At 46.0% G+C, this 24,298-nt stretch overlaps 1 protein-coding gene and 1 pseudogene across 1 annotated transcript in view; one reads left to right on the forward strand and one right to left on the reverse strand.

The window, feature by feature from the left end:
• Positions 1–24,298, reverse strand: part of PPP1R16B (protein phosphatase 1 regulatory subunit 16B) — an 86,038-nt gene that overhangs the window by 52,784 nt on the left and 8,956 nt on the right. The window contains exon 2 of the mRNA XM_054573757.1: positions 5,984–6,334. Coding sequence (XP_054429732.1) covers positions 5,984–6,233 — 250 coding nt within the window. The 5' untranslated portion in view covers positions 6,234–6,334. The remainder of the gene's footprint in view (positions 1–5,983; positions 6,335–24,298) is intronic.
• On the forward strand, positions 11,689–14,142 carry LOC129070913 (E3 ubiquitin-protein ligase TRIM4-like; annotated as a pseudogene).

Here is a 24,298-nt window from a genome sequence, read left to right on the forward strand (position 1 = left end):
CTGTTGAGTTTGATTTTGGTGTCAAAGAATATCCACAATGATTTGGAAAGGCAATTAAAATATTTCCTCTCTTCTTCAACTACATATCTGTGTGAGGTAAGATTTTCTTCATTTACTTCAACCAAAATAACATATCACAACATATTGAAAGCACAAGCAAAGAAGAGAATCCAGCTGTCTTCTTTTAAGCCAGACCTTTAAAAGTTTTGCAAAAATATAAAACAAGACTACTCTTCTATTTTTTTTGTTTGTTTTAAAAAAAAATATCACTATTGAGGTTAACTTGTGTGGTGGTTTTAGAACATATTTGCACATCCTTCTCCCTTCGTGAGGGAGAGCCCAACTCCCTTCCACAGAGCAGGAATTAAATATGCAGAGGTGATGGCACGTGACTTCCAAGGTGAGGTCATAAAAGGCATTGTGGTTTCCTCCTTGTTCATAAGTGGGGCTCACTCACACTGACGGAAGTCCACTGCCATGTTGAGAGGATGCTCAAGCGGCCCTACAGAGAGACTCCCATGACCAGCAACTGAGGCCATCTGCCAAGAGCCATGTGAGTGAGCCATCTTGGAAGTAGTTCCTCCAGTCCCAGCTAAACCTGAGAGACCACAGCCTCTGAGAGATCCTGAGATAGAACCACCCCGCTAAGCAGCTCCTGGGTTCTTGACCCACAGAAACTGTGTGAGATATAAATGTTTATCATTTGAAGCTGCTAAACATGGAGCTCATCTGCTATGCAGAAATAGAAAATTAGTTACAAGAGATAGTAGATTTAATGGTATGTTTTCATTAATAATACATATTTAATTCCTCAGTTTTAATTTCTTTTTTTTAAAAGATTTTATTTATTTATTTCTAGACAGAGGGGAAGGGAGGGAGCGAGGGAGAGAAATCAGTGTGTGGTTGCCTCTCATGTGCCCCCAGCGGGGGATCTGGCTTGTAATCCAGCCATGTGCCCTGACTGGGAAACGAACCCATGACACTTTGGTTCACAGGCTGGCACTCCATCCACTGGGCCACCCGAGCCAGGGCAGTTTTAAATTCTAATATAGTAAATATCGATATATAGAAACCAATTAAACAAAAGCTATTAGGGGGTTCTCGGTTTTTAAGAACATAAAGGGGCCCTGAGACCAAAAACATTGAGGACTGTTGTCCTAAACTCTGCAAATTTCCACTTTATTAAACCTTTCTCAAATTACCCCCATGAGAGAACACCATTTGTTTCCTATCAGGATCCTGACTGATACAACAATACCAAAATATCATCAATGGTTGCTTCTGTTTAGCGAGAAGTTGGTTTGATTTTATTTTCATCTTTACGTTTCTTTTTTGTCTTCTCCTTTTAAGATTTTCTATAAGGATGCATATTTTTATGATTAGGAGAAAAGAAACTTCCCCTTTCCAAAGTATCAAAAGTGAAAGTCAGAGCAGCGTTTCCTTCAGATGAGTCAATGGTTTCAGGGTGCCTTGCAGAGCCCGGGTGTCTGCTGATGCACCCAAGGGTGAGGGAGAGGTTTGCAGGGGCGGCTGGGACAGGAGTGGGGGTGGACAAGGTTCCTGTCCCAACCAGAATAGCTCTTTCATCTGCTTTACATATTGGGGTTCTGCATAATATTTCATTTAAAGAAAAGTTTCCACTGCTTAAAAAAGTTTGAAAACCTTTACCATGAGAATAACAGTTGAAGAGCTAAATTTAGGCTATAGAAGAATCGCTCAAACTTTTGAGTGTGATAAGAGTTTCCATAAAGAAAACCCTACAGATTCTGAGAGAACAGACGCACTGACACGTTAACAAATGTTCGATCATTTCCAGGGCGCCTGGGCTCCTGTGGCCTTGGAAAGAAGCTTCAGATAGGAATGGCAAGCTTATGCAGGGACCCCCGATGCAAAGGACCGAATAGGCAGCAGAAACACCAGGGATCGTAAGGCCCAAAGAGACACAGACCAGAACCACAAGTGGGCGGTTCTCTTATTTCCTAGGGAAAACCAACTGCAGGAGGTGCGGGGGCCGCCTGGTTGTTAGAAGCAGGGGCAACCGATCTGCCTTCAGAGGCAACTGGTCCACCTCCACGTTCTGGGTCTGACATGGGAAACCTGAGAGGTCTCAGCAAATGACATAGTCTCTCAGATGAGAAGCTGTAAAATGGGGTTTGAAGACGTAAAAGGATGCACCCATTTTTGGAAACAGTTTGGCAGTTTTTAAAAAAGTTAAACATAGATTTCCCATATGATCCAGCCATGCCATTCTTAAGTAACTCCCCAAGAGACTTGAAAACATGCCCACCCAAAGAGTTGCACATAAATGTTCTCAGCAACATTGTTCATCATCATAATCCAAAATGGAAACCATCTAAATGTTCATCACCTGGTGACCGGAGAAACACAATGTGGTCCACCCATCCATCAGGATACTTTGGGACAATAAAAGGGAATGGCATCCTTCCTGATATACCCCACACCCCAGGTGCACCTTGAAAACATTATTCTACATGAAGAAGCCATCATGAAAGATCACATATTGTGTCAGTCCAGGTAGAGAATTGTCCAGAAAAGCAAATACATAGAAGCAGAGAATAGATCACTGGTTGCCCAGGGCTGGGGGTGGGGGTGGGAACCAGGAGCGACTACAGAAGGGCACAAAGTTTCTTTTGGGGGTGACGAAATGCTCTAAGACTGCATGGTGGTGATAGATGTACAACTCTGTAAATTTACTGAGTTATTGAATGATACACTATAAATGGGCATGTTTTATGATATATAAATTGAACCTCAATAAAGCCACTTAAAAAAGAATGGGCAGTGGGAACAGGAGGATGGGGCTCGGACAGGCCCCGGGCCCAGGAGGGTCCACGGTGCCTGACCTTAGCCTGAGAAGAGAGCTCGGAGTCCCCCAGCGTTGCCTTTCCCCGGAGTGATTCCCATCGCCCTGGCAGGTGGAGGAGGTTGACTCAGCCACTGCTGTGAGCTCAGGGGAGCGGGGGAGCTGCCACCCCACGTTCCCATCCCGCTGTGAGCTAACGCCCCAGCAGCCTCCCCAACACCGGCTCCCCAGCACACAGAAGCCATCCTGGCCAGCTGGGAGCAGCGGGCTCCGTCATGCTAGCAGGAAGCTGAGCAGAACCGGGAGAGATTACCTGCTGACAGATGGCAGCTTCACTTCCCTCCCCTAAAACCGAGCCACCTGTGGCCCCCCTGGGCACCTTGCACCCACCCCCACAGCCTGCCACAGTGCACAATGCACAGTGCTCTGGCCCTCCGCCCTCTCCTGGCTGTCCCCAGAGCCAGGGAGCCAGCCCGGGGGCATGGCAGTTTTCTCATTCAAATTTAATGCACATACCCCTGGGTTCAGCTCAGTTTTTCCACATCTGTCCTAGATAAACATTCGCAGGTGTGCACAAAATGTTTATTTTGGCAAAAGCAAAACCACTGAAACACTTCCATGCCCATCAATGAGGAACCAGTTCAAAAATCCTAGTGAATCCATACTATGGAATACTATGCAGCAGTTAAAAAATTACACAGATCTATTATTCCACTATAGATGTACTGGCATGAAAACCCCTCCAAGATATACTATTGGGTGAAAAAAAGGAAACTGTTGAATAATGTATCCTGGATGTTATCGCCGACATAAAAACGAAAACGAAAAATCCCGACCAGCTCTATTTCTCCAAGCCCACAGATACACAGGTAAAGGAGAAAAATGCCTGGGAGGAAACACATCAAACAGCAGTACTAATTACAGAAGGAAGGATGGGAGGGAGGCAGTGAGGGAGGAATTTTTGTTCTGTATACTTCTGTGTTTGATTTTCTTATGAGAAGAATGTTTGTATATATTTGGGTTCTTTAAAAACATTAGAGTCTGGTAAGGAAAGAAAAAAACTGTTAAAATGGTCACCATGCTGGTGCAAGCGTCAGGGTTACTTTCCAAAGAGCTGTCACATTCAGGATCTTGTCTAATTCTTGCCACACCCCCTTGAGGGCAAGGGTCAGACCCCCATTTTTCAAATTAAGAAACTGGAGCCAGAGAGGTGAAGGCAGCCACTCAAGGTCACACGCAGGCCTAAGGGGCAGGCCCTGGGTGCTCTTTCTGACCAGAACACCTCCGGAAGCCCCACAGCCAGCTCACAGAGCCTCTGCAAAGCCCCTTCAGGAAGGAGGAAATGGGACTTTGTCAGGGAAGAAGGAAGTAAAAGATGAAAGAGGAGATGATGAACTATATCGCCCACGGCAAAAATTAGACATCATCATGTGCCCCCCACTGAGTGGGATGGGCCTGCCACGTCACCCAGCACCTGGCAAATGACACGAGGGAAGAGGCCTCGCGGGGTCGTGTCCTCTGAGCCTGGGATTTCACGCCTCTCCCGAAGGGGCTGCTCGCCCCAGGCTCTTGGCTGAGTGCTCCCAGCAAGGCCTCTCTCCTTGTTTCCCAGAGCGCTCCATAACCGAAATGGAATTGTGCTTCTCAGGGGGTTCTAGAATCTGAGGAGCAGCCGGCACCGAACCCAGCACCCTCCAGTGCAACAAGTGCCACCATGTCTCATCTCAGTTCATTCCTTGATTGCTTTAGCACCGAATGTCTGGCGGGTGTGCGGAGGCAGGAGCCCAGAGGGACCCAGGAAACGTGGCTGGCCCCCCCAAGGGACAGCCAGAAAGGACTTGGATACAGAGAGGGACCAGAGGCTGCCAAGGACGAACACAGGACACAAGCACAAATCACAGCTGCACAACGATCGGGGGGACCTCTCGGGGTGTGCTCAGAGAAGAAGGCTCTGGCCAATTCATGGGTCCTCCATTCATCCCTGTCACAAGAAACAAACTAAGAAGCCATGAGGCCAGTGACAAGAGCTCGAATCCTGGGGGTTCTGAGCCTGCTCTGTCACCTTGGTCAAGGTTCTCAACCTCTTTGGGTCTCAGTTTACCCAACTGTAAAATGGGTGTTTTATAGCTGCTCTTGGGTAGTGTGATATCTGGATCATGGGACACATAATAATAATAAAATTAAATAAAATATAACCAGTACAGGGTATCCATAAGGTATAGAAACAGATAATAGGAGTGTGAATGTGTTTATATTTATTTATTCATTCACTTTGTAAAGTGAAAATGTCTTAGACCACATGGCACATATTCTTGTTTCCGGATTTTATAAACATAACTGTGATTATTTGTATACACATATAAATGCATTATAATTTTTATATATTTATAAAAATGTTTATCTTATATATCACTATATTATATAACTGCTGTGTGATTGTTTTATTATATTTTTATTATATTAATACTTTGTTATTTTGTTATATACATATAAGTAGATATGTATATAGTGAAATGTTCAAGAGCTTCACAGGCATTACTTAATTTAACGTTCACAGCAAGCCCTTTCGGTGGATACAATCATTATCTCCATTTTACAGAGGTGGAAACTGAGGTACAGGAAGCAAAATGCCTTGTCTACCTGCCAGGGTCACACAGGAAACAATTGACAAAGTCAGTTTTAGACCCACATCGTCTAAGCTGGGAGCCTATGCAGTTAACCACCCCCTACACCACCTGCCCCTGCAGCAAAGGCTAAATGAAAGACTAACTCCCAGCTGGTGGTCTGCACAGAGGAAGGGCCTAAGAAATGCAAGCTCCTATGAGTACTGAGCTCCTGGAGGAGGGAGACTGATCCAACCCAAGCTGTTTACCAGAAACGTAGAATAATAATGTACAAGAAGTAGGTTGTCAGTAAATATTTGTGGCAGGGAAGGAAAATTATGATGACGTTCATTAGCCGAAGACTGGGGTTCTTGATCCTCCCCCTCACCACAAAAAAAAAAAGCGTAAGACCTATTTGGAGCCTTCCCAAGATGTACGAGGCTGACAAACTCAGGAGGTGGCCAGATCCCCCATCCCCAGCCCGCACATCTACTGCACAGAACCTGGGGGGTGAAACCCTGAGGTGCCGCCAGCAAGCAAGATCAGAGTGGCCTACCTTCCTCAGTGTCGTTCCGCAGGGAGGCCTCCAGCAGGGCCACGCTGGCCTCGAAGGTCACCTTCTTCCTCCGGCCACCCGTGCTGCGCTTCCTCTCGTGCTTGCGCTTGCGGTGCTGCAGGTCCTGCTCATACTGCGCCCACTTCTTCAGCTGCTGCGCCCGGCGCTTCTGGGCAGCCCGCAGCCGCTCCAGCGTGGGCACCTTCTCCAGCAGCTGCAGCTCCGTCAGCAGGTCCACGTGGCTGGCCATGGCCACCGGGCCTCCCCACACCCCAGATAGGGGCTAGCACGGCGTGCCCGGGGCCCGGGGAGCGCGGGGGCTCTGGCGGGGCTGGGGCCTCATGGTGGGGCCTGTGGCAGGGAGAGAGACAAGGTGGACATGCTTGTCAAGCTCAACGCAGATTTGATTCTGTCACCTCGCCAATGTTCAAAACACTTTTTTTTCTATTTTATTGTTTTTTTCTTTATTAAGATATAATTGACCTGTAAATTGTGTAAATTTAAGGTGTTGATTTGATACACTTATAGATTGCTATATGATTACCAATGTAGTGTTAGCTAACATCTCCATCATATCTTACCATTTACTGTGGTTACATTGTTATAACATAGAAGGATTTATTGTTACATTGTTATAACATATAAGGGGTTTATTGGGGTTGTTTTGGTTTGTTTTTTTAGATTTTATTTATTTACCTTTAGAGAGAGGGGAAGGCAGGGAGAAAGAGGAGAGAAACATCGATGTGCGAGAGACACAGCAATTGGTTGCCTCTCTCATGCCTCCAACTGGGGACCCGGCCCACAGCCCAGGCATGTGCCCTGATCCAGAATCGAACCCGTAACTTTTCGGTTCGCAGGTCTGCACTCAATCCACTGAGCCACACCAGCCAAGGAAAGGGGTTTATTGTTAATTTTAAAAGAATTAGTACTATATTTTTAATTCCTCAGTACTAATTTGTATTTATGCTAAATGTTAACAAATATGACCCAAAGAAAAAAAGCTCTCTGGGATTCTTAATTTTAAGAGTATAACGGGGGTCTAAGACCAAAAAGTTTGATAATTGTGGAACTACTGAGACCTAGAAAATCTTAGTTGAATTGTTCCTCTTTGACTGATCTTTAAAATATATATATTTTTCTAAGTCACACTTCTTGCTCTCATTGATTCCTGGACAACATGAGGTCCAGAAAACTTCAGAGCCTAAGGCCCATTAGTCCCCATCTTCAGACCCCATGGGCTCTCGGATGAAGAGGGAAAGAGTCTTAAGACAACCTGAACCTCTCTAAGCCTGTTTTCCCACCTATAAAATGTTGTATCTACCTCCCAGAATTTATACAATGTTCAAGGAATAGAAAGAGTTGACCAAAAATGTTATACACCTAGTACAGCAGCAAAGAGAAACCAGCTTGGAGGAAGGGCAGGGATGTGTAAATGCGGTACATCTGGGAACCCACAGGCCAGGCTGGCGGAGAATTGGGGGTTGATGGGTGACAGAGACAGACCGGCACGGGTTATATTTGCATGATGTGGAAATTTCCGTTGTCACAAAGAGGATCAGGATGGCCCTGTGCTTTAGGAAGTGATTGTTATCTCCTGGTTTCTCTGTTTCATTCCCATCCGGCAGCGGCAGCAGGGCGGGGCTGGGGGGGTCGGCGGGCGGTTGCCTGTCTTCAAGAGGCTAAAGATCAGGGTTCAATCTTAGCCTGGACCCTCGAGTGCTCAGATTGGGCCAGAATGTTCTTCAGGCTCTCCTAGCTCTGAGACTGGAGGGTAGACAGGCAGAATGGGAAGGGGCTGGCTTGGCGAAACTCCCAGGGCAAAGGTCCAGGGGATCTGAGGACCTGACCTCAAGGGTAAACATAAGCCTATGGCAAGGCTCGGCAGGAAACAGCTAACTTGCTTTGTTGCCTTTTGTTTTCTGTTCTTTTGAAGACCTTACAATGCTTTTTTTTTTAAAAAAAAAGATTTTATTTTTACTTACTTTTACAGAGAGGGGAAGGGAAGGAGAAAGAGAGGGAGAAAAACATCAATGTGTGAGAGATACTTCAATCAGTTGCCTCCCACATGCCCCAAACAGGGACCTGGCCTGCAACCCAGGCATGTGCCCTGACCAGGAATCAAACCAGTGACACTTTGGATAGCAGGCCAATGCTCAATTCAAGGAGCCACACCAGCCAGGGCTGAATACCTTACAATGCTTTTTAAATTAATTAAACTTTTCTTTTTGAGATCATTGTAGATTCACATGCAGTTATGACTAGTAACACAGAAATGCCATGTACGTTTTATCCAATTTATCCCAGTGGTAACATCTTGCAAAATTGCCGTGCAGTATCACAACCAGGAACCTGACATTGATGCAATCTATCAGTCTTATTCAGATTTCCCCAGTTTGACATCTACTCAAGCCCATGTGTGTGCATGTTTGTATTTAGTTTTATGCAACTTCATTCCATAGGCAGGTTTGTGTATCCACCACCGTGGTCCCGGTATAAGCAATTCCATCACACAGGACCCCTAACCCCGCCTCCCCAACACACTCTTGTCCTTGCCCTTGTCAATCACCAATCTGTTGCCCATCTCTAGAATTTTTTCATTTCAAAAATGTTATATCACTATGATCAGACAGTAGGTAACTTTTGGGGATTGGCTTTTTCCACTCAGCACGATTCCTTTAAGAGTCATCCAAAATATTGCCTGTATCAATAGTTTGTAGCTCTTTTATAGCTGAGTAGTATTTCATTTTATGGGTGCGCCCTAGTCTGTTTAACCATTCACGCACTGAAGAACAGCTTTGTTGTTTCTAGTTTGGGGCTGTTACATTCATGTACAGATTTTTCTGTGAATGTAAGTTTTTACTTCTCTGGAGTAAACGTCCAGGAGTGCAACCGTTAGCTCATAGGGCAATCAGATGTCTAGTTTTATAAGAAACTGTCAAACTCTTTTTCCAGAGTGGCTGTATCATTTTTCATTCCCACCAGCAACATACGAGTAATCCCGTTTCTCTGCCAGCACTTGCTGTTGTCACTGGCTTTTATTTTAGCCATTTAGGTAGATATTTTGGTTGCCTTTTTAAAAGGAACTCAGAAGAGTTGACTTCAAAACCACGTCATATTGTTCTGATGGTCAGACCTCCTGGGAGCTGGTGAGTCACATGTTTACTAGCTGCCCTTCCTCAAGTAATCAAACATTCAGTGAAGACCTGCTCGGTGACAAGACTTGGTTCAGATGGGTTAGAGACCAGCTCTGCCTTCTAGGAAATCCCAATCTGTCTGCCTATCTACCTATAAATTCTTTTAATCCTCCTGACAAGCTAATGAGGTAGGTACTATTATCACCCCCATTTCATAGATAAGGAAGGTGAGGCACAGAGAGATTAGGTAACTTCCCTACATCACACAGGTAGAAAAATGAAAGGACGAACCTGCCCAGGGTTATCAGACAAGGTCCTCCATAGTAAAGGACAACTGATAATCCCAAAGGATGAGTAGAAAGGAGTAGAGACACGGGCTGAGAGGGAGCTTGGCAATGTTCAAATGCATGGAGCTTGTCTTAGGCAGAAGTCTACAAATATCAAGGTCCAATCTGCACAAGAAAGCAAAGATAGTCTCTGAGCCTCCTCAGTGCAGACAAGGACCAAGGTACAGGGGAGCCATTGTGCATATCCACAGAATAGACTCCGGCCTCTGGAGCTGTTCAACAAGCAATTCAACAAACTGCTTGTGGTCCAGTGGCCTTGGACAAGCGATTGTATCCAGGATAGAATAAAATGACATTGTTTGCATTTTCTGTGGATTTTTCAGTTACTGTTTTTTTTAAGGTAGTGATATGAAATTTCCTTTTTGAATAAATCTACTCCAGTGGAAAGCTAGCAAGGTGGGAGCAAAGAAAAGAGTAAATAATGATGGCAGTTCGGTTTGGCAAAAATTGTATGTGATTGACATGTGGAAAATCCACCTGGCCACTGACCTTCAGGGATGACAATCTTCAGAAACTGAGCAGTACCTTGAAGGCTGGGCCTGACTCCCAGTGCCATGCTCACCCCCGGGTCCTACGATGGTGGCCCCCAGGCAGACGGAACACACTCTGGTTTGGGCAGTTTGCTTGGGGTGAAGGAATTAAGGGCAGTTGCCCAGCCCCCTGGAGAAAAGTGAGGACGTTGCCTCCCAAGGGCCATTAAAAGGGGCCAGAGCACATTTTCTCCGACTTTGCTCTCCCTGCCGGCCCCTCCCACCTCACCCCTCTGGGTTCCCTGGAGCTGAGGCTCCAGGACAGCTCCCTCTTGACTACTGGTTTTCAGGTGACCTAGTTTCCCCCAATAGACCCACACACCTCCTCCCACCCCCGGCCGAGAAAACCCTGCTTGGTCTAATTAAAGAATTGCCACCCTGCCGCCAACACAACAGCTGGGCGGCTCCCAAGACAGGGTGCTGGCCTGGGCGCTGGGATAGCCCACAGAAGCCCTGGCTCCAAAGGGCTGGCGACTGGCCTCCTCCAGACACCAGTGCACACCTGTCTTATATTTCCAGAGATAGCCCTGGACGGTGGTGGGGACACAGCCCAAGCTGCCAGGACTTGGGACAGCAACGGCATCATCCACACTTAAAGGAGATCCCCAAAGACCGCATTTGGAGGACAACCAGCTCCACAAGACACGCAGCCTAGTGTGTCTTGGGAATATCCAGATGGACCATCCTGCAGAGAACTGGGCACGCGGGGCCAAACGTCAGCAGAGTGGCAGGACTGGCAAGATCGGTGTGGGAGGGGTCTGAAGAGGCAAGATTGGGGGGTGAGGATTATCCAGGAAGTGTGTGTGATATAAGAGAAATCAGAAGCAAGGTAGAATAGGGTGTAGAACTTAAGTTTTCCAACAAATGGCTGTGTGAGGTCTGGCCAGAGGAACTACAAGAGCCTGCTGGTGGGCAGCAGGAAACCCAAGGCCAAGGCACTTGACCCTCAGTGAGGCAGGGCCAGGCTGTTGGGTGAGCCTGATTCAATGCCTATTGCTCTGTGGCACAATCTGAACTTGATTCCTCTTGCTGCGTCCAGTAACCCTCACTGCCTGCCAGGGGAGAAACTGAGTCAGAGAACATCCGCAGTAAGCTGGGCTGTGTTCCAGAAAGCTGAGCCTGAGAGGAGAGGGCAAGGAAGGTGCTGGGGCTTGGGGGCTGGTGGATGGGGGATGGGCAGGATGCGCTACAGGACAAAAAGAAGACTATGGTAAGAGTATTGTTTGGGGAATGAATATGCTTCCCAGAAAATAAGAAGAGGAAGAAAGGCATAGGTCCTTTGAAAGACAGTTTGGTGGTGTGGTCCTTGTAGTTCCATTATCATTCCATGCTGGGCCCTGGTTGGCCACAGCCTGTCGGCAAGGGCGTAAGTCCATGCACAGTGATTGGCTGGGGATAGACAAATGACCTAAACGGGCCCAATGAGAAGCTTTTTCATCCCACTGCCGGGAAACCATAAGCATGGACCCCAATTGCTGCTGGACATGAACTTGGTGCCGGCCATGCAAGAAGCTGGCCTTTACATGACGCCAATACTCAGGAGCCAGAGGAAAGAAACAGGGTCCTTTAACATAGGGGCCTCTGGACTTCAGCTATCCAAGCCAACAAAATACCTTTTGTCATTTAAAACAGTTGGATTGAATTTTGTTACCTGTAGCCAAAAGCCCCCTAATGCCGTCTTTCGCAATGCAGGAATGGGGACCGCAGAAGGAACAGCGGGCAAGATAAGCAGCCTCTCGCTGTGGCATACTACCAGATACCCCCACTTCCCCTTCCAGGGGCCACTTAAAGAGCGGCAGGCCAAAGGTGAGGGCCAGCCTTGAGGAAGGGTGGGGAAGCCCAAACCGGGCCGCTGCCCCCTGAGATGGGAGAAGAGGGCCCAGGCCCTGTGACTGCTCAGGTCCCAGGGGAGCAGCTGGTTGACACATCTTTGGACTCAAGCCTAGTGCCTTAAGAAAAACAATACAAAGGAAGGTGAATTCAAATGAAGGAGGCTTTAAAGCATGAGTCAGACAGTGTCTCAAAGTTCACACTGCTAAAAGAAAATGTTAAAAAAATTTTTTTTTTCCTGAGCAACCCACATCCCATCATGCCAGGTGCCCAGGCCTGGGGAGCCACGCACAGAAACCCAGCTGGGCCCTGGCCCCTGTGAGAGAGAAGATGCGGTGCCCCAGCAGGGCCCCCGTCCCCCTGCCTGTGAGGCCGCCACCAGGACCCGCTGTGGCTCTTCTGCAAGGATGACCAGTGGCCCATGTGCCTGCTGTGTATGGAGATCCAGGAGTACCAGGCCCACATCATGGCGCCCATTGACCAGGCCTTGGAGAGTTACCGGGAAAGACTTAAGACCCAACATTGTCTGACGGCCAAGATGAAGAAAGCCATGCATTTACAGGACATGGAAGTGAAGAATGCTGCAGTGGAAGAACAAGATGAAGAACCAGCGAACGAGATTCAGTGCAGAGTTTGCAAAGCTGTGCTGCTTCCTGGCATCTGAACAAGAGTAACTGTTTCTTCAGAGTTTGAGCCAAAAAGAAGAGACAAAGAAGAAACAGACTGAGAACACATTAAGGCTTCATCAAATAATCACTTCCTTGAAGAAGCTCATCTTAGAGGTCGGGGAGAAGAGCCAGAGCTCCATCCTGGAGTTGCTTCAGAATCCAAAAGATCTTTGGACCTTGAAGTTCTGTGTGCCATACACCAGTGATGAAGGCAATGCTGACATGATTCCAAGGGGCTATCAGTTTAGCTGAAAATGCAGCCCATCCCAACCTTGTCTTCTCCCAGGAAGGAAGGGACATGAAAAATGGAACATCGGCCAGTTCTCGGCCCTTATATTCTACAGCATGGGACTACTTCACTGGATGGAGGAAGCCTCGGCAGACCACCCGTGTTGTGGGAAGATTTCAACACTTACCCTGTGTGGTGGGGTGTGGGGAGTTTTCACTTCAGGGACGTGAGAGCCGAGAGGGTCTAGAGATTGCTGTGGGGCTGTGTCGGAGGACATCATGGGGATCGTTGGTGGTTCAGGAGTGTCCCCCAAGGTGGGCATCTGGGCTATTTTTTGGACCCCCACTGGCTATGGGCCCTCACAAGCTTCCCTGTAAGTCCCTCCAGGCCAGAGCCGGCTCTTCGCCTGCCAGGAGAGTTCCTAGATTATGAGGGTGGAGGTATCACATTCTACAGTGCACCCGCACGCCTTTTCTTGTCTTTCATCTTTTGTCTCTGGCTGGTTGTTGTTGTTGTGGTTGTTGTTGTTGTTGTTTGGGTGAGCCCATTAGCATCTTTAGCGTCCCAGCAGTGCCTGGTGGGAAACAAGGCTGTTCTTCCCCTGCCCACGAATCCCGACCTAGATCCCAGCCCAGGGGCATCCATTTCTTGGCCTCCTCTTTCATTTCATACATATTGATCCTTGGTAGTACATCAGTACTATCCATTCAGACTCCAGTTTCATGTTTTGTTCAACTCCCTGTGCATCCTGTGCGCACAGAGATAGGGCAGACCCCGTGAGCTGCCCTTCCAGAAGCCACAGGACTCACTTCTCTGCTTCTCCTCTGGTTCTTTCTAATTGAGCTGTTTGATATGTGTCCTCCCTGTGTTTCAGGAGAAGCAGCCCCATGTGAGGCAATTCTGGCCAATGATAGGATGGGAAATTTCCCAAGATGGGGGAAGTTTTTGTAGCTTCTAAAAAGAGGTACTTGGTTAGACACAGCCCCTTTTCTGAGGTTAGTAGCTATATGAGAACTGAGGAAAGTAACGTAACAGTGAAAAGGAAGAGGAAATATGGTCTTTGTCAGCATCCTCCAACTGTTGGATAAACCTAATCCCAAACTTCTCGTTACCTGAGATTATTGCTCCCTTTTTGTATCAGGCCATTTTAGTTGCATTTTGGTTACTTGCAGCCTCAAGTATCCTAATTGATGCTATAGGCGCATAGTATCAACATCCCACGGTTTAGGCTTCTCTCACTTTTTTCTGAAACTTGACACATTTATAGAATCCAAATTCAATTCAGTCGCCTAATTCCTCTTGCCAGTAAGTACTGCTATCCCTCACTTCTGTGGGTCAGAAAACGGATGCAGTCTTCCCTTGCTCCGCCCACAGTTACTCCTTTTCACCTGACCAGGTACGCGCCTCCAAGCATTCGTTAAGCTATCCATTCATCGCCTCTGTATATTGTATACACAAGTGCATTAATAGACTGAAAAAGTTGAAAAGCACGCATTTATACCATGCTAGCCTCTTCACATACTGCCTTCATATGACTCTGGTAACAGCTCAGTGAGATGGAAATTCAATTCCTATTTTTGCAAGTGAGAAAACAAACTTTTAAAGTAACTCATTCCTGACTGCTTCGCTGGCAAACAGGAGCATTGGGGTTAAATTCATATCTGTTTGAGATGGCAGCCTTCACTTTTTTCCTACTCTGTATTTATTTGTAAGCATTTATTGAATGCAGATTGTGGGTCAGCATGATCTTTGCTTCTTATTTTCTTACATGTTTTTATCCTATCTGTGTGTTTTTCTCGCTTTATCTTTCTACTCTCTGACTGCACGCAATCAAGAGGATTGTGAAAATTACGGGATAGTTATTGTAAAAATAATGGTTGTTTCTGTCATTATAAAAGTTGTGTACTTACTGTAGAAAATTTGGAAGGTACAAAAAGTGTAAAAAAAAATTAGTCATCAATGAGCCAAAAAAAGATTTTTTTTTTTTCTTGCTCTTAAGCTATTCTTCTTCACACAATATTGGCAGCAGCCTGGAGGAAGGCAGTCGCGGCCTTCTCCCTGAGCTTCCTGTAGCATTGAACACAAGGGGAAAAGGGAAACAAAACACAGCCCTGGCTCCCCTGCCCACCCCCAGTTGCCGCTCCCCCTCCCCCTCGGGTCTCACGTGGGACCCACTTTCTCTCCTAAAGGATGCACACCCTTGCCCCCCCCACAACACACTTATTTGAATGAACAACAGCCTCAGTCCCCACCACCCCCCAGTATAAAGATGCTTTACTCAGGAGCAAGGAGACTTCTGGGGCCCTTGCTGCTCCAAACATCTGAATTAGAACTTAGCCTTATCTTCCCCTCCACCATTCTCACAGGATTTTATGGACTGACTCTTCTAACCCTCCTGGACTTTAGGCACAATCATCCTAGACAGACATCTGGTCTTGAATACGTTGAGAGATGTGGGTCCCCTAGGGTCTGCTTCTTAAATAAATCCATCTCTTCCTGCTGTGCTCCTTCATTCAGAACTATAAGCAGTGGCCCTAGCTTGGCCCTGACTTGTCACTGTCCCCTGAAGGCCATTTACTATGCCTTAATTTGGCAAGACTTGAGGGTAGGGGCTCACGAGAGGGCAGCGGGACGCAAAATCCACGAGTTTACCAAGAACAAAAAGTGATCGAGCAACTAATGCACCATGAGCTGTCAGGAAAAGGATCGTGCCCAGAGGCAGATGATAGCCCAGTTGGCCTCTCTCTGAACTGATAGGGCCATGTTGGGAATATAGGATCAGGCCTTAACAAAAGCCAGGAGGGAAAGGGTTAACTTTGTTCCAAGTCTCTGGAGAGCAGAGTTGGGATCACAGACAGGCAAAAGGAAGCTGTAGGGTCAGCCTGGCATGAGGAAAAACTGTCAAATGTTGACAATTCAACAAAGGCCAGCCATGACACGATGCTGGGGTCCCCACCACCAAGAACCCACAGCCACTCATGACACTGCCCAGAGACAAGGTCCCGGTAGGGCTGTAGGTGGGGTTGGCCCCAATGCTGGCCTGGCAAACAGATCATCTGTATGTATTAGCAGCAAGCACTCTAACATGCATATCTGCAGCCAGCACTTGGTATCCAGCAGGTCAGGCATCTTCTCAGGACCATTCTAAGGAGGTACTGATGGATGATGTCTTGGATTCGTTCTGCCTGTGAAGGTGAGACAGCTTTCTCAGGCTCAGTTCCAAGAAAACTTCAAAGGAAGCCATAGCTCAAACAGGTGAAGGAAAACCTATGAACACACCAGTCTTCTACATTGAACTTCTCCCCGTTAACCTAAACCCACGGAGAGGCCCACACGCTTGTGGGTGAGAATGCCAGTGTGGGGGAGGCTGCAGGGGACAGAATGAAGGTGCTAAGGATGGGGCGCACATACGAATACATTAGTCAGTCACAGTGATGGTGCTAAACCAAACCCCCAATCCTCTAAAGAAGCTTATGTAATAGCTAAGCACAGGGAAATGGGAGTCAAATTACACATGCTGTTGCTCCAGGCTTGGGGGAGTGTGCTCCACCCCCTCCCTTTGCAGGGAGACAAATGCTTCCTTTGCAGCTGGAGGGATCGTTTTCCAAAGGACAGCCACCTGTGGCCGCAGAACGCCCTCCCGGGTTACACATTTATTAAACAGAGGACAGCCACTCACATTGGCTAAGGCTGGAGTGGCCTCTGCGTCTTCTGCCTCCCTCTCTCAGCATGACATCCTTGGCCAGATTTCACGCTCCTGGGCCAGCTCTTAGGCTGTTGTGGCTTCTTGGAGCACTGTGAGGCCAGGGGCTATGAGGCCACGTGTGGTAACAGGAGGAATGAGTGTCCTGAATGATTAGCAGCGCCTGCCACCGAGACGAAGGAGTGCGAAGTGGCTGCACGCACGCTGGCCTGCAACTCTGTTCTCTGTCATGTTTCCCTAAACCTGGATTTCTACACTTGCCTTCACCCCATTGTTCAAAATCCTCTAGTCTTAAACACAAACATCTAGAAAGTTATCAGAGTGAGTGGAAGGGCCCCTAAAATCCCAGGATGTCAGCCAAACAACAGCCCCAGATCACCGTGGCCTCAATAGTAGATAAGAATCAGGAATATCTTAGGTTCTCTTGTAATAGGAATATCTCTAATAACTGGCACGAGGGGGTAGAATGAAGAACTGTACTCCACCTCCCCCAGGTTCTAGGAAACCGGCATCCTTTCCTCGAGCCAACTCAAACAAGGGGTGGCAGCCCCGCTGCTGACTGCCACCTCTCCCCACTCTGTCCCTGGAGTGTAGGGAGATAAGCATTCCGCTGGCAACTGGACGGTGTCCCGTCCTGAGGGGGGAGGGGCAAAGGCACCACTACTGGCCAGGGATCCCTGTCTTGTCCTTTCCGAGCATGTTGGACCCCACACCATTACCAACATAAGTGAGAAAGGGGACTGTGGTCGGCTTCCTAACAAGATCCTTCTCTCCACTTCAGAAACTCCAAAGGTATCCCTAGCAAGTGATCTTTTCCCCTTTAGCCAGGGGTGTTCTTATACAGTTAGGAAGTAGTGGGGATGGGAATTTTAAAGAGCTTTTCATATTGTTTGTTCACTGAGGTTTAGAGAAAAGTTACAAAGGAACAAAGGACAATAAAAAGCACAGAGGTGGACTCAAAAGAGAAGGTCCTGTGCCAGAGAAAAAAAGAACGAGGAGGGGAAGAATTAGAGCAATGTGGCAAATGGATACCAATTAACCGAGCAGCCAGTAAGTGGTGGAGCTGGGATTTGAACCCAGGTCTACTTAATTCCAAAGTCTATGTACATAAAAGGAGAAGAAGGCACTAAGAACAACTCTTTTTTTTTTTAAAGTGTTTTTAAAAGATCTTCCTCATGAAATGCAACAAGATTTCAGACAATCTACAGTATTTATGACCAGGGAGCTAAGAGGACATTTTGGCTAAGAAACCAGACAGATCAACTTGTGACAGGACAAATAATTGTTGAAGTCAGTATAGAGTAAAACATGTGCTTAATTAAATTAACGATAAGCATCATAAAACCCACAAAGCATGTAAAAGAAATGAACCCAGAAATAAAGAAGGCAGGGGAGTAACGGCAGCTTCTGGGCATGGCACACCTTCCATGGGCCCAGCTCTTCACAGGTGACATCTCTTGAGATCATTGCACCAACTCTGCACTGCAGGTACTGTCTCCATTTCAAGAGGAGAAAGCTATTGCTCAAAGAGGTTAAGGAAATTTGTAAGTTGGGCTGACATTCCAGCCTCTCTTCTGATTGATCTGTGCCTATGGAGCGATGGTTAAGTCTTCTGAATACCTCCCCTGCTTGAAAATAAACAAACAAACAAAAAAAAATGCCAGGCAGGGAAGACGGCCCACAGAGGCATGACTGAGAGCAAGAAGAAGGGTCCTCAAAGGAGAATAAAAGAAATCTATGCAGAGTAAGGACAGATGAGCAAAGCCATAACTTCCCCTACTATTGGAGCTGTCATCACCCTTGGAGGCTTAGCAGGAAATAGCTGTATCTCATCCTAAATTTCATAAAATCTGCCTTCCAAATCCCTGTGGGCTCAGCCCCCTTGTCACCAGTATCCCCTTTCTTGGTGTGCACTTTCTCATTTTTCTCCTTCACCCAGCAGCTCCCAAACCAGATTTGTAACAGCAACTGTCCTCTGTCCTCTACTCCCTGTGATGAAACTGTCAGTGGACTAAATTAGGAAGTCCCCAGATGCTCTGCATTTTGGTGTGAAGTTTCCATCCAATGCACAGTCTTTGAAGTCTCTGAGTGCAGGGCCGGTGACCTTCCAGGTCACCACACAGAGACAAGCAAGCTGTAGTAGACTGCCTTTACATTGCTTCAGTTCCTCCCCTCTTTGATCTCCAGCCAAAGTTCCTTCCCTTTGATTCCCTCCTCTTGGCTCCTCTTGGATGTACAGAACTCCAAGCATACCTCTGCTTCCCCTTTGACCAGCTTGATTTCCTTCGACCATGGTAAATTCTCTGTAAGCCACAGATTTAATCCCTTGAAAGTGCGATTACCATCACAACTGAATTGACCTCCTCGTGTTGAAATCTCAGGTTCACTTTGTCAGCCACTTTGGTCTACACTCAGATATCTGGGGACCTAATATTATTTCAATTACATGACTCAGCATTTTCTCCAGCAAATTACGGAAGACGTTTTCTATTTTATATCTGAGGTTACCAATTTACTAGTTTCAGGAAATGTTCGCCCCTGATTCACTTTCGTTTTTAATTTCAAGCTACATTCATTTAATCAATACATATTTATTGCTATCTACTATGTGCTAAGCAATAAAATGGGGCACGGGAGAGTAGCTCTGAGTGTCCCTTAGTGAGCAAAACGATTGACGACAAAGGTTCTGTTTCTAGTAATGGCAGAGTAGCTCTTATCGGCCCACCCCTCTCACATGCAACTATTATAAACCCTACCCACACACACAGATAACCTATTGAAAGGCACTAGAGCTGTTCAATAACAAGCATACAGAAACTGGAGGGGAGTCAACACTTCAAAGAAAGAAATGACAATAGGTGATGGCCATATTTTTACAGCTTTTGACCGGAGTGCAAGTCCAAGTCAATGTTGTACATGGTGGCTACAGTTTGGATAGAAATCTTCACTCTGACTGAGGAATTAGAGGACAGAGTTCAGGTAACTGCAGTTGGAAAGTAAGGAGAGACATCCTAGAAAAGAGGCACAAAACAGTAGCCCCAAATCCTGAGTATAAATTCTGCCCAAATCTCCCTGAATGATGCATGTATGGGACAGGTTCCAAGCAGCTCATGGGAGGCTAACAGAACTCAAGGAAGATTTCAGCTATTTCCCGCTCAAGGGACACTGAATTCAGAGTTTGAGTGTAGCCAACTTAACTGCCTTAAAAAAAATCATTACTGTTTTGAGAAATATCTATATCTTGAAATAGAATCAAGAGTCTCTTCAAGTCTCATTCATAATATTCAAGATGTAATACAAAATTACTAGAAAAAAATTTTAAATATAAACATGTGGCCCAAACTCAAAATGAAAGACAATCAATAGAGATCTACCCCAGGAGGACCCAGGTGTTGGAGTTAATCGAGAAGAATTGTAAAGTTGCTATTATAATAACTTTGCTCGAGGGTGTAAAGGAAAATATGCTTGTAATAAATGAACAAATAAGAAATATCACCCACAGCACAGAAGCTACAAAGCAAACAAAAACTATTAATCAGACCAGTTAAATCCCCACCAACACCATCCTCTGTACTGAGTTGTACTTTTCTCTAGGGACAGTTACACAGTTCTAATACTGACTTCAATGACCAGTTTTTTAGCACTTTACAAGTGCAAGGTACTGGGCAAGCTTTTTGGAGCAAATATACAACACAAAATCTTAAACTTTGATAGCAAAAAACAGATTTTTTTCATCTGACAGCATCTATCTACTAGTTATAGGAGACTACATATACCTTTATATATAGGACACTTCTCATGTCCTCCCTTCTCTTTCAGGTCTTAAATCAGAAGAAATTGAAGCCCTGCCGTGGCCTCTTTCCAGCTCCCAGATCAGTCCTGATGGAGCCATTTGCCCCACATAAAGCTCAGAGGAATGAGGGTGCGGGGCGGGCTGCCAGGTTTGATATACCTCCGCATTTCTGCTTCCACAGCAAAAGTATCCTCCACAAGGTGGTTAGACAGATCAGTTCTATTGAATATAAAAAACTCTGGTTGTTGTGGCCCAGTGGGTTGAGTGCCGGTCTGACAACTGAAAGGTCGCTGGTTCGATCCCCAGTCAGGACACATGTCTGGGCTGTGGGCCAGGTCCTCAGTTGGGGGTGCGCGAGAGACAACTGATCAATGTGTCTCTCACACATCAATGTTTCTCTCCCTCTCTTTCTCCCTCCCTCCCCCTCCTTCTAAAAATAAATAAAATATTTTTTTAAAAAAGCTCTGGGTACAGAAATCAAAGGGAGTTACTGATCATTGTAACCTCTCTTTATCCAGTTTCATTGATAGGTGTTTTGCTTTTTCAAAACCTGGTATGAAAGAGGTTCTTAAATTTGGCTACATGTTGGAAATACCTGGAGATGCTGGGAACATATAATAAGATCACAGAGCAAGACCACTATTTAGCCACTGAAATGGCCAAAGGAACATTTTTTAAGACAGAAAATAGCAACTGTTGGCAAGAATTCTAATACACTGGAAATATAAATTGACAAAACCACTTTTAGAACTCGGCAATATCTTCCAAAGCTGAGCATACGCACACCCTATAACCCAGCAATTTCATTCCTCGGAATATACCCAACAGAAATTTCTATATACACTCACCAAAAAGCATTTACAAGAATTGAATAGCACTATTTATAATAGTCCCAAGGTATAAACTGTCCAAAATGCCCAACAGTAGTCTAGAAAAGAATTATGGTGTATTCACACAAGGGAACATTGTACAGCAATGAGAATGAGCAATGCACAATTGGATTCGCACAAGGCGACCCAGAATAAGCCAAGCGCACACACACACAAATACATACTATATGATCCCATTTGTTTAAAATTCAGTAACAGGCAAAACTGACCTATGTAATCCATCAGGATAGTGACCTGGGGGTGAGGGTGACTGGAAAAGGGGTGCTTCTAAAGTACTGGTAATATTCTGGTTGTGCTTTTTTTTTAAAGCAGGATATGGGTTACACAGGCATGTTCAGTTTGTGAAAAATTCATTCACTTTGGGTGTGTGTATTTTTCTATATTTGTTTTACCTTAATTCATTGAAATTTTTAAAAATACTGGTGCCTGGGTCCCACCTCAAGAGATTCTAGTTTAACTGATCTGAGGTGTAGCCAGGCATTACAAATCTTAAATGCTCCCCTGGTAAGTCTAACATGCATCCAAGAACCACTGTGTTAGACAGAACTTGGCAACCCTCCTTACTATTTCTTGGAGCAGAACGTGCCGCTGCTTCTCTAGAAAGTATAAAGCAGATGGGTTTTGTTTGTTTTTGGGTTTTTTTTTTTTTTTGTAGAACATTGGTAGCTCCAGGGGAGGTTAATAGGCGTTACATGGAAAAAAGGATCCATCGTCAAAAACGTCATGTTTAAAATTCTAATTATCAATGGCATTTCCAGAGCTAAGTGCTTTATCTACACTATCTCATCTAATCCTCACAACAAGCCTATGATAAAGGTATTATTAATACAGAAGGGTAAACTAAAACTCAGCAGGGTAATAATTGTCAAGGTCACACAGCCCATAAGCAACAGGGCTATGATTCGAACCCCTACCGGCCTTGACGCTGAAGCCCATGCTCTTCGCCGCTGTCCTGATCTGCCTCCACAGGCAGTGCTCGGCTGCGGGACTTGACAGGTAATGTGGGCGGCAGGTTCCACGGCATTTCCCGAAGTGGTTTCTTTGCCTCCATCCCTTACCTTCCAACCCACCATCCACATGACTGGCAGATTTTTCATTCTGAAACCAAATCTGGTTCCGTTATTTCCCTTGTAGGAAAGCGTTTAGTACCTCTCCATTGCCTATAGAGTCAAGTCTAAACTCCTCAGCCTAATGGTTCAGCCATCCAGTACGTGGCCTTGACATTTTAACTTTATCTTTGACCATCCTAATGCCCCAAACCCATCAAACACAATTTCCCAGCTACACTGAACAGGTTTGATGGGTTCATACCTCCACCATTTGTTGGGACCATGCTATGTGCCAGGTGCTACGTATAAATAAATTAATCCCCACAATGAGCCACTTAAAACAGGTATCATAGTACCCAATACATAGATAAGAAAGTGGAGACTCCTCTTGACATGCCCACTCTTACAACTCAAAAGTGGCAGAACGAGGACTTGAACCCAATTTAGATTTCTCTGCTACAAAGTGCCTGTGTAGTTTTCACTACAACACACCCACTCTCTCACCTTCATTCATGCTGTTCCACCGAGGGGCAATACCCTTCTTTCTCTCCACCTGGCAAACTCCTCTTTGTTCTTTGAGAGCTAGTACAAGGGCTATAACAATCATATCTATCATCTCTTAAGTGCTTTCCAGGCACCGCGCTCAACACTTGCCTTGCCTTGTCTCATTTCCACGATGTCTCAATGCTCTTTTTATTCCCTCTGAATTGTTCTTTATCTGCCCTGTGCCAAATGGATTTCTTTCTCCTCTCTGGTTCTCTATTGTGGCACTAAACATTCTTCAGGAATTGTTAGTTTCAGATCTGCATCTTCCACTGGACTAGATGCTCTTGAAAGACAAGGCATATGTGTCACTCACCTGTACATGCTGCTATAAAGCTACCCAGCACGTGGCAGGTGTTTCAAAAATGAGAGCGAGTAGACAGGAAGGTGGGAGACCAAAAGACTGACAATTTCACTGAGATTGTTCCATCGGTTCCATCACAGGGGGTGGTCCTTTGGCTTGGAACCAGAACTGTAGCATCGAACAGAGGAAATAGACCTGGCTGCTGGGGGAAGAGGTCACACAGAAGGCTAAATCCAGGACACATCTCACCTGGCCACCACCTTGCCTTCCATGAAGGGACAGGTTAGGATCGTCCCTGGCTTCACAGTCTCTTTAACTCTGCAAGTTTTGCAGTCGACTCCATACATCCCCACTCAGCTGATTTGTTGGAAAACAACGGTTCGGTTCATTCCACAGCACTGTTTCAGATATTTTCAAGTGCTCTTTGCCTTGTGTTGTTCTGAAGATAACCCCAGTGCATGAAGATCTCCAGGGCATGCACCCCAGAGAAAATGTGGAGCCAAGGTGTGGCTCCCCACAGGTGAGAAGATTAGCTGATCATACCCCTTTCTACATAGATTTATTCTTTTTGAGTAGGTGGACCCGTTTACAAGACAGAGACATCTTTGACCCCCACTCATTCATTGAACACCCATTTGGCGTATTCAGTGCACAATGGGCGCTATTCAGAGCACACCTCCTTGTAACACTTGGGGTAACTGCCTATTGTTACCACCCACATCCAAACACTATGAGCTCCAAGACTGTGGTCTTTTAAAGCCAGCCCCTGCTCCTTTGCTCTCACTCTTGCTGAACTCACATACATCTGCCCAGGTACGGGTGATCAGGAAGCAGTACCAGCTGCAAACTCCGCTGGGTTTTGGCACAGCCTCCCTCCACCAAACCCTGTTAGTAAACGTGGAAGCCACCAAAGAGACTATTTCAAAATTATGTTTCCCTTCCTTACTGCCCACCCATTCTGCTGCCCCCACTAGAGGTAAGCTGCATGATTTTTCTGCTCCTAATCAAGTCACTTTCTTTTGAGGATTTTAAGCCCGCCCCACCCCCACCATAGTGCATACTGTCTTTTATTAACTCATTTGTGATATTCATGAAGATTGAGGTTATCAAATAAAAGTTAGCGTAGTTTATTCATTCCTCTAGCACAATTGAACCACACTGTTCTTTCTCCTATTTTATTTGCCCACACATCTTCTTCCTCCAGGAAACGGGTATCAGTCTGAGGACAGAAGCTAGTTTAATCTAATTTTATGTCCTTCATTCCAAGCATAAAGCTAGGTAAAATGTAGTTCTTA

This window comes from Pteronotus mesoamericanus, unplaced genomic scaffold (assembly GCF_021234165.1).
Source record: "Pteronotus mesoamericanus isolate MK-2021 breed Mesoamerican mustached bat unplaced genomic scaffold, CSHL_Meso_final contig_25, whole genome shotgun sequence".
Classification (NCBI taxonomy): Eukaryota; Metazoa; Chordata; class Mammalia; order Chiroptera; family Mormoopidae; genus Pteronotus; species Pteronotus mesoamericanus.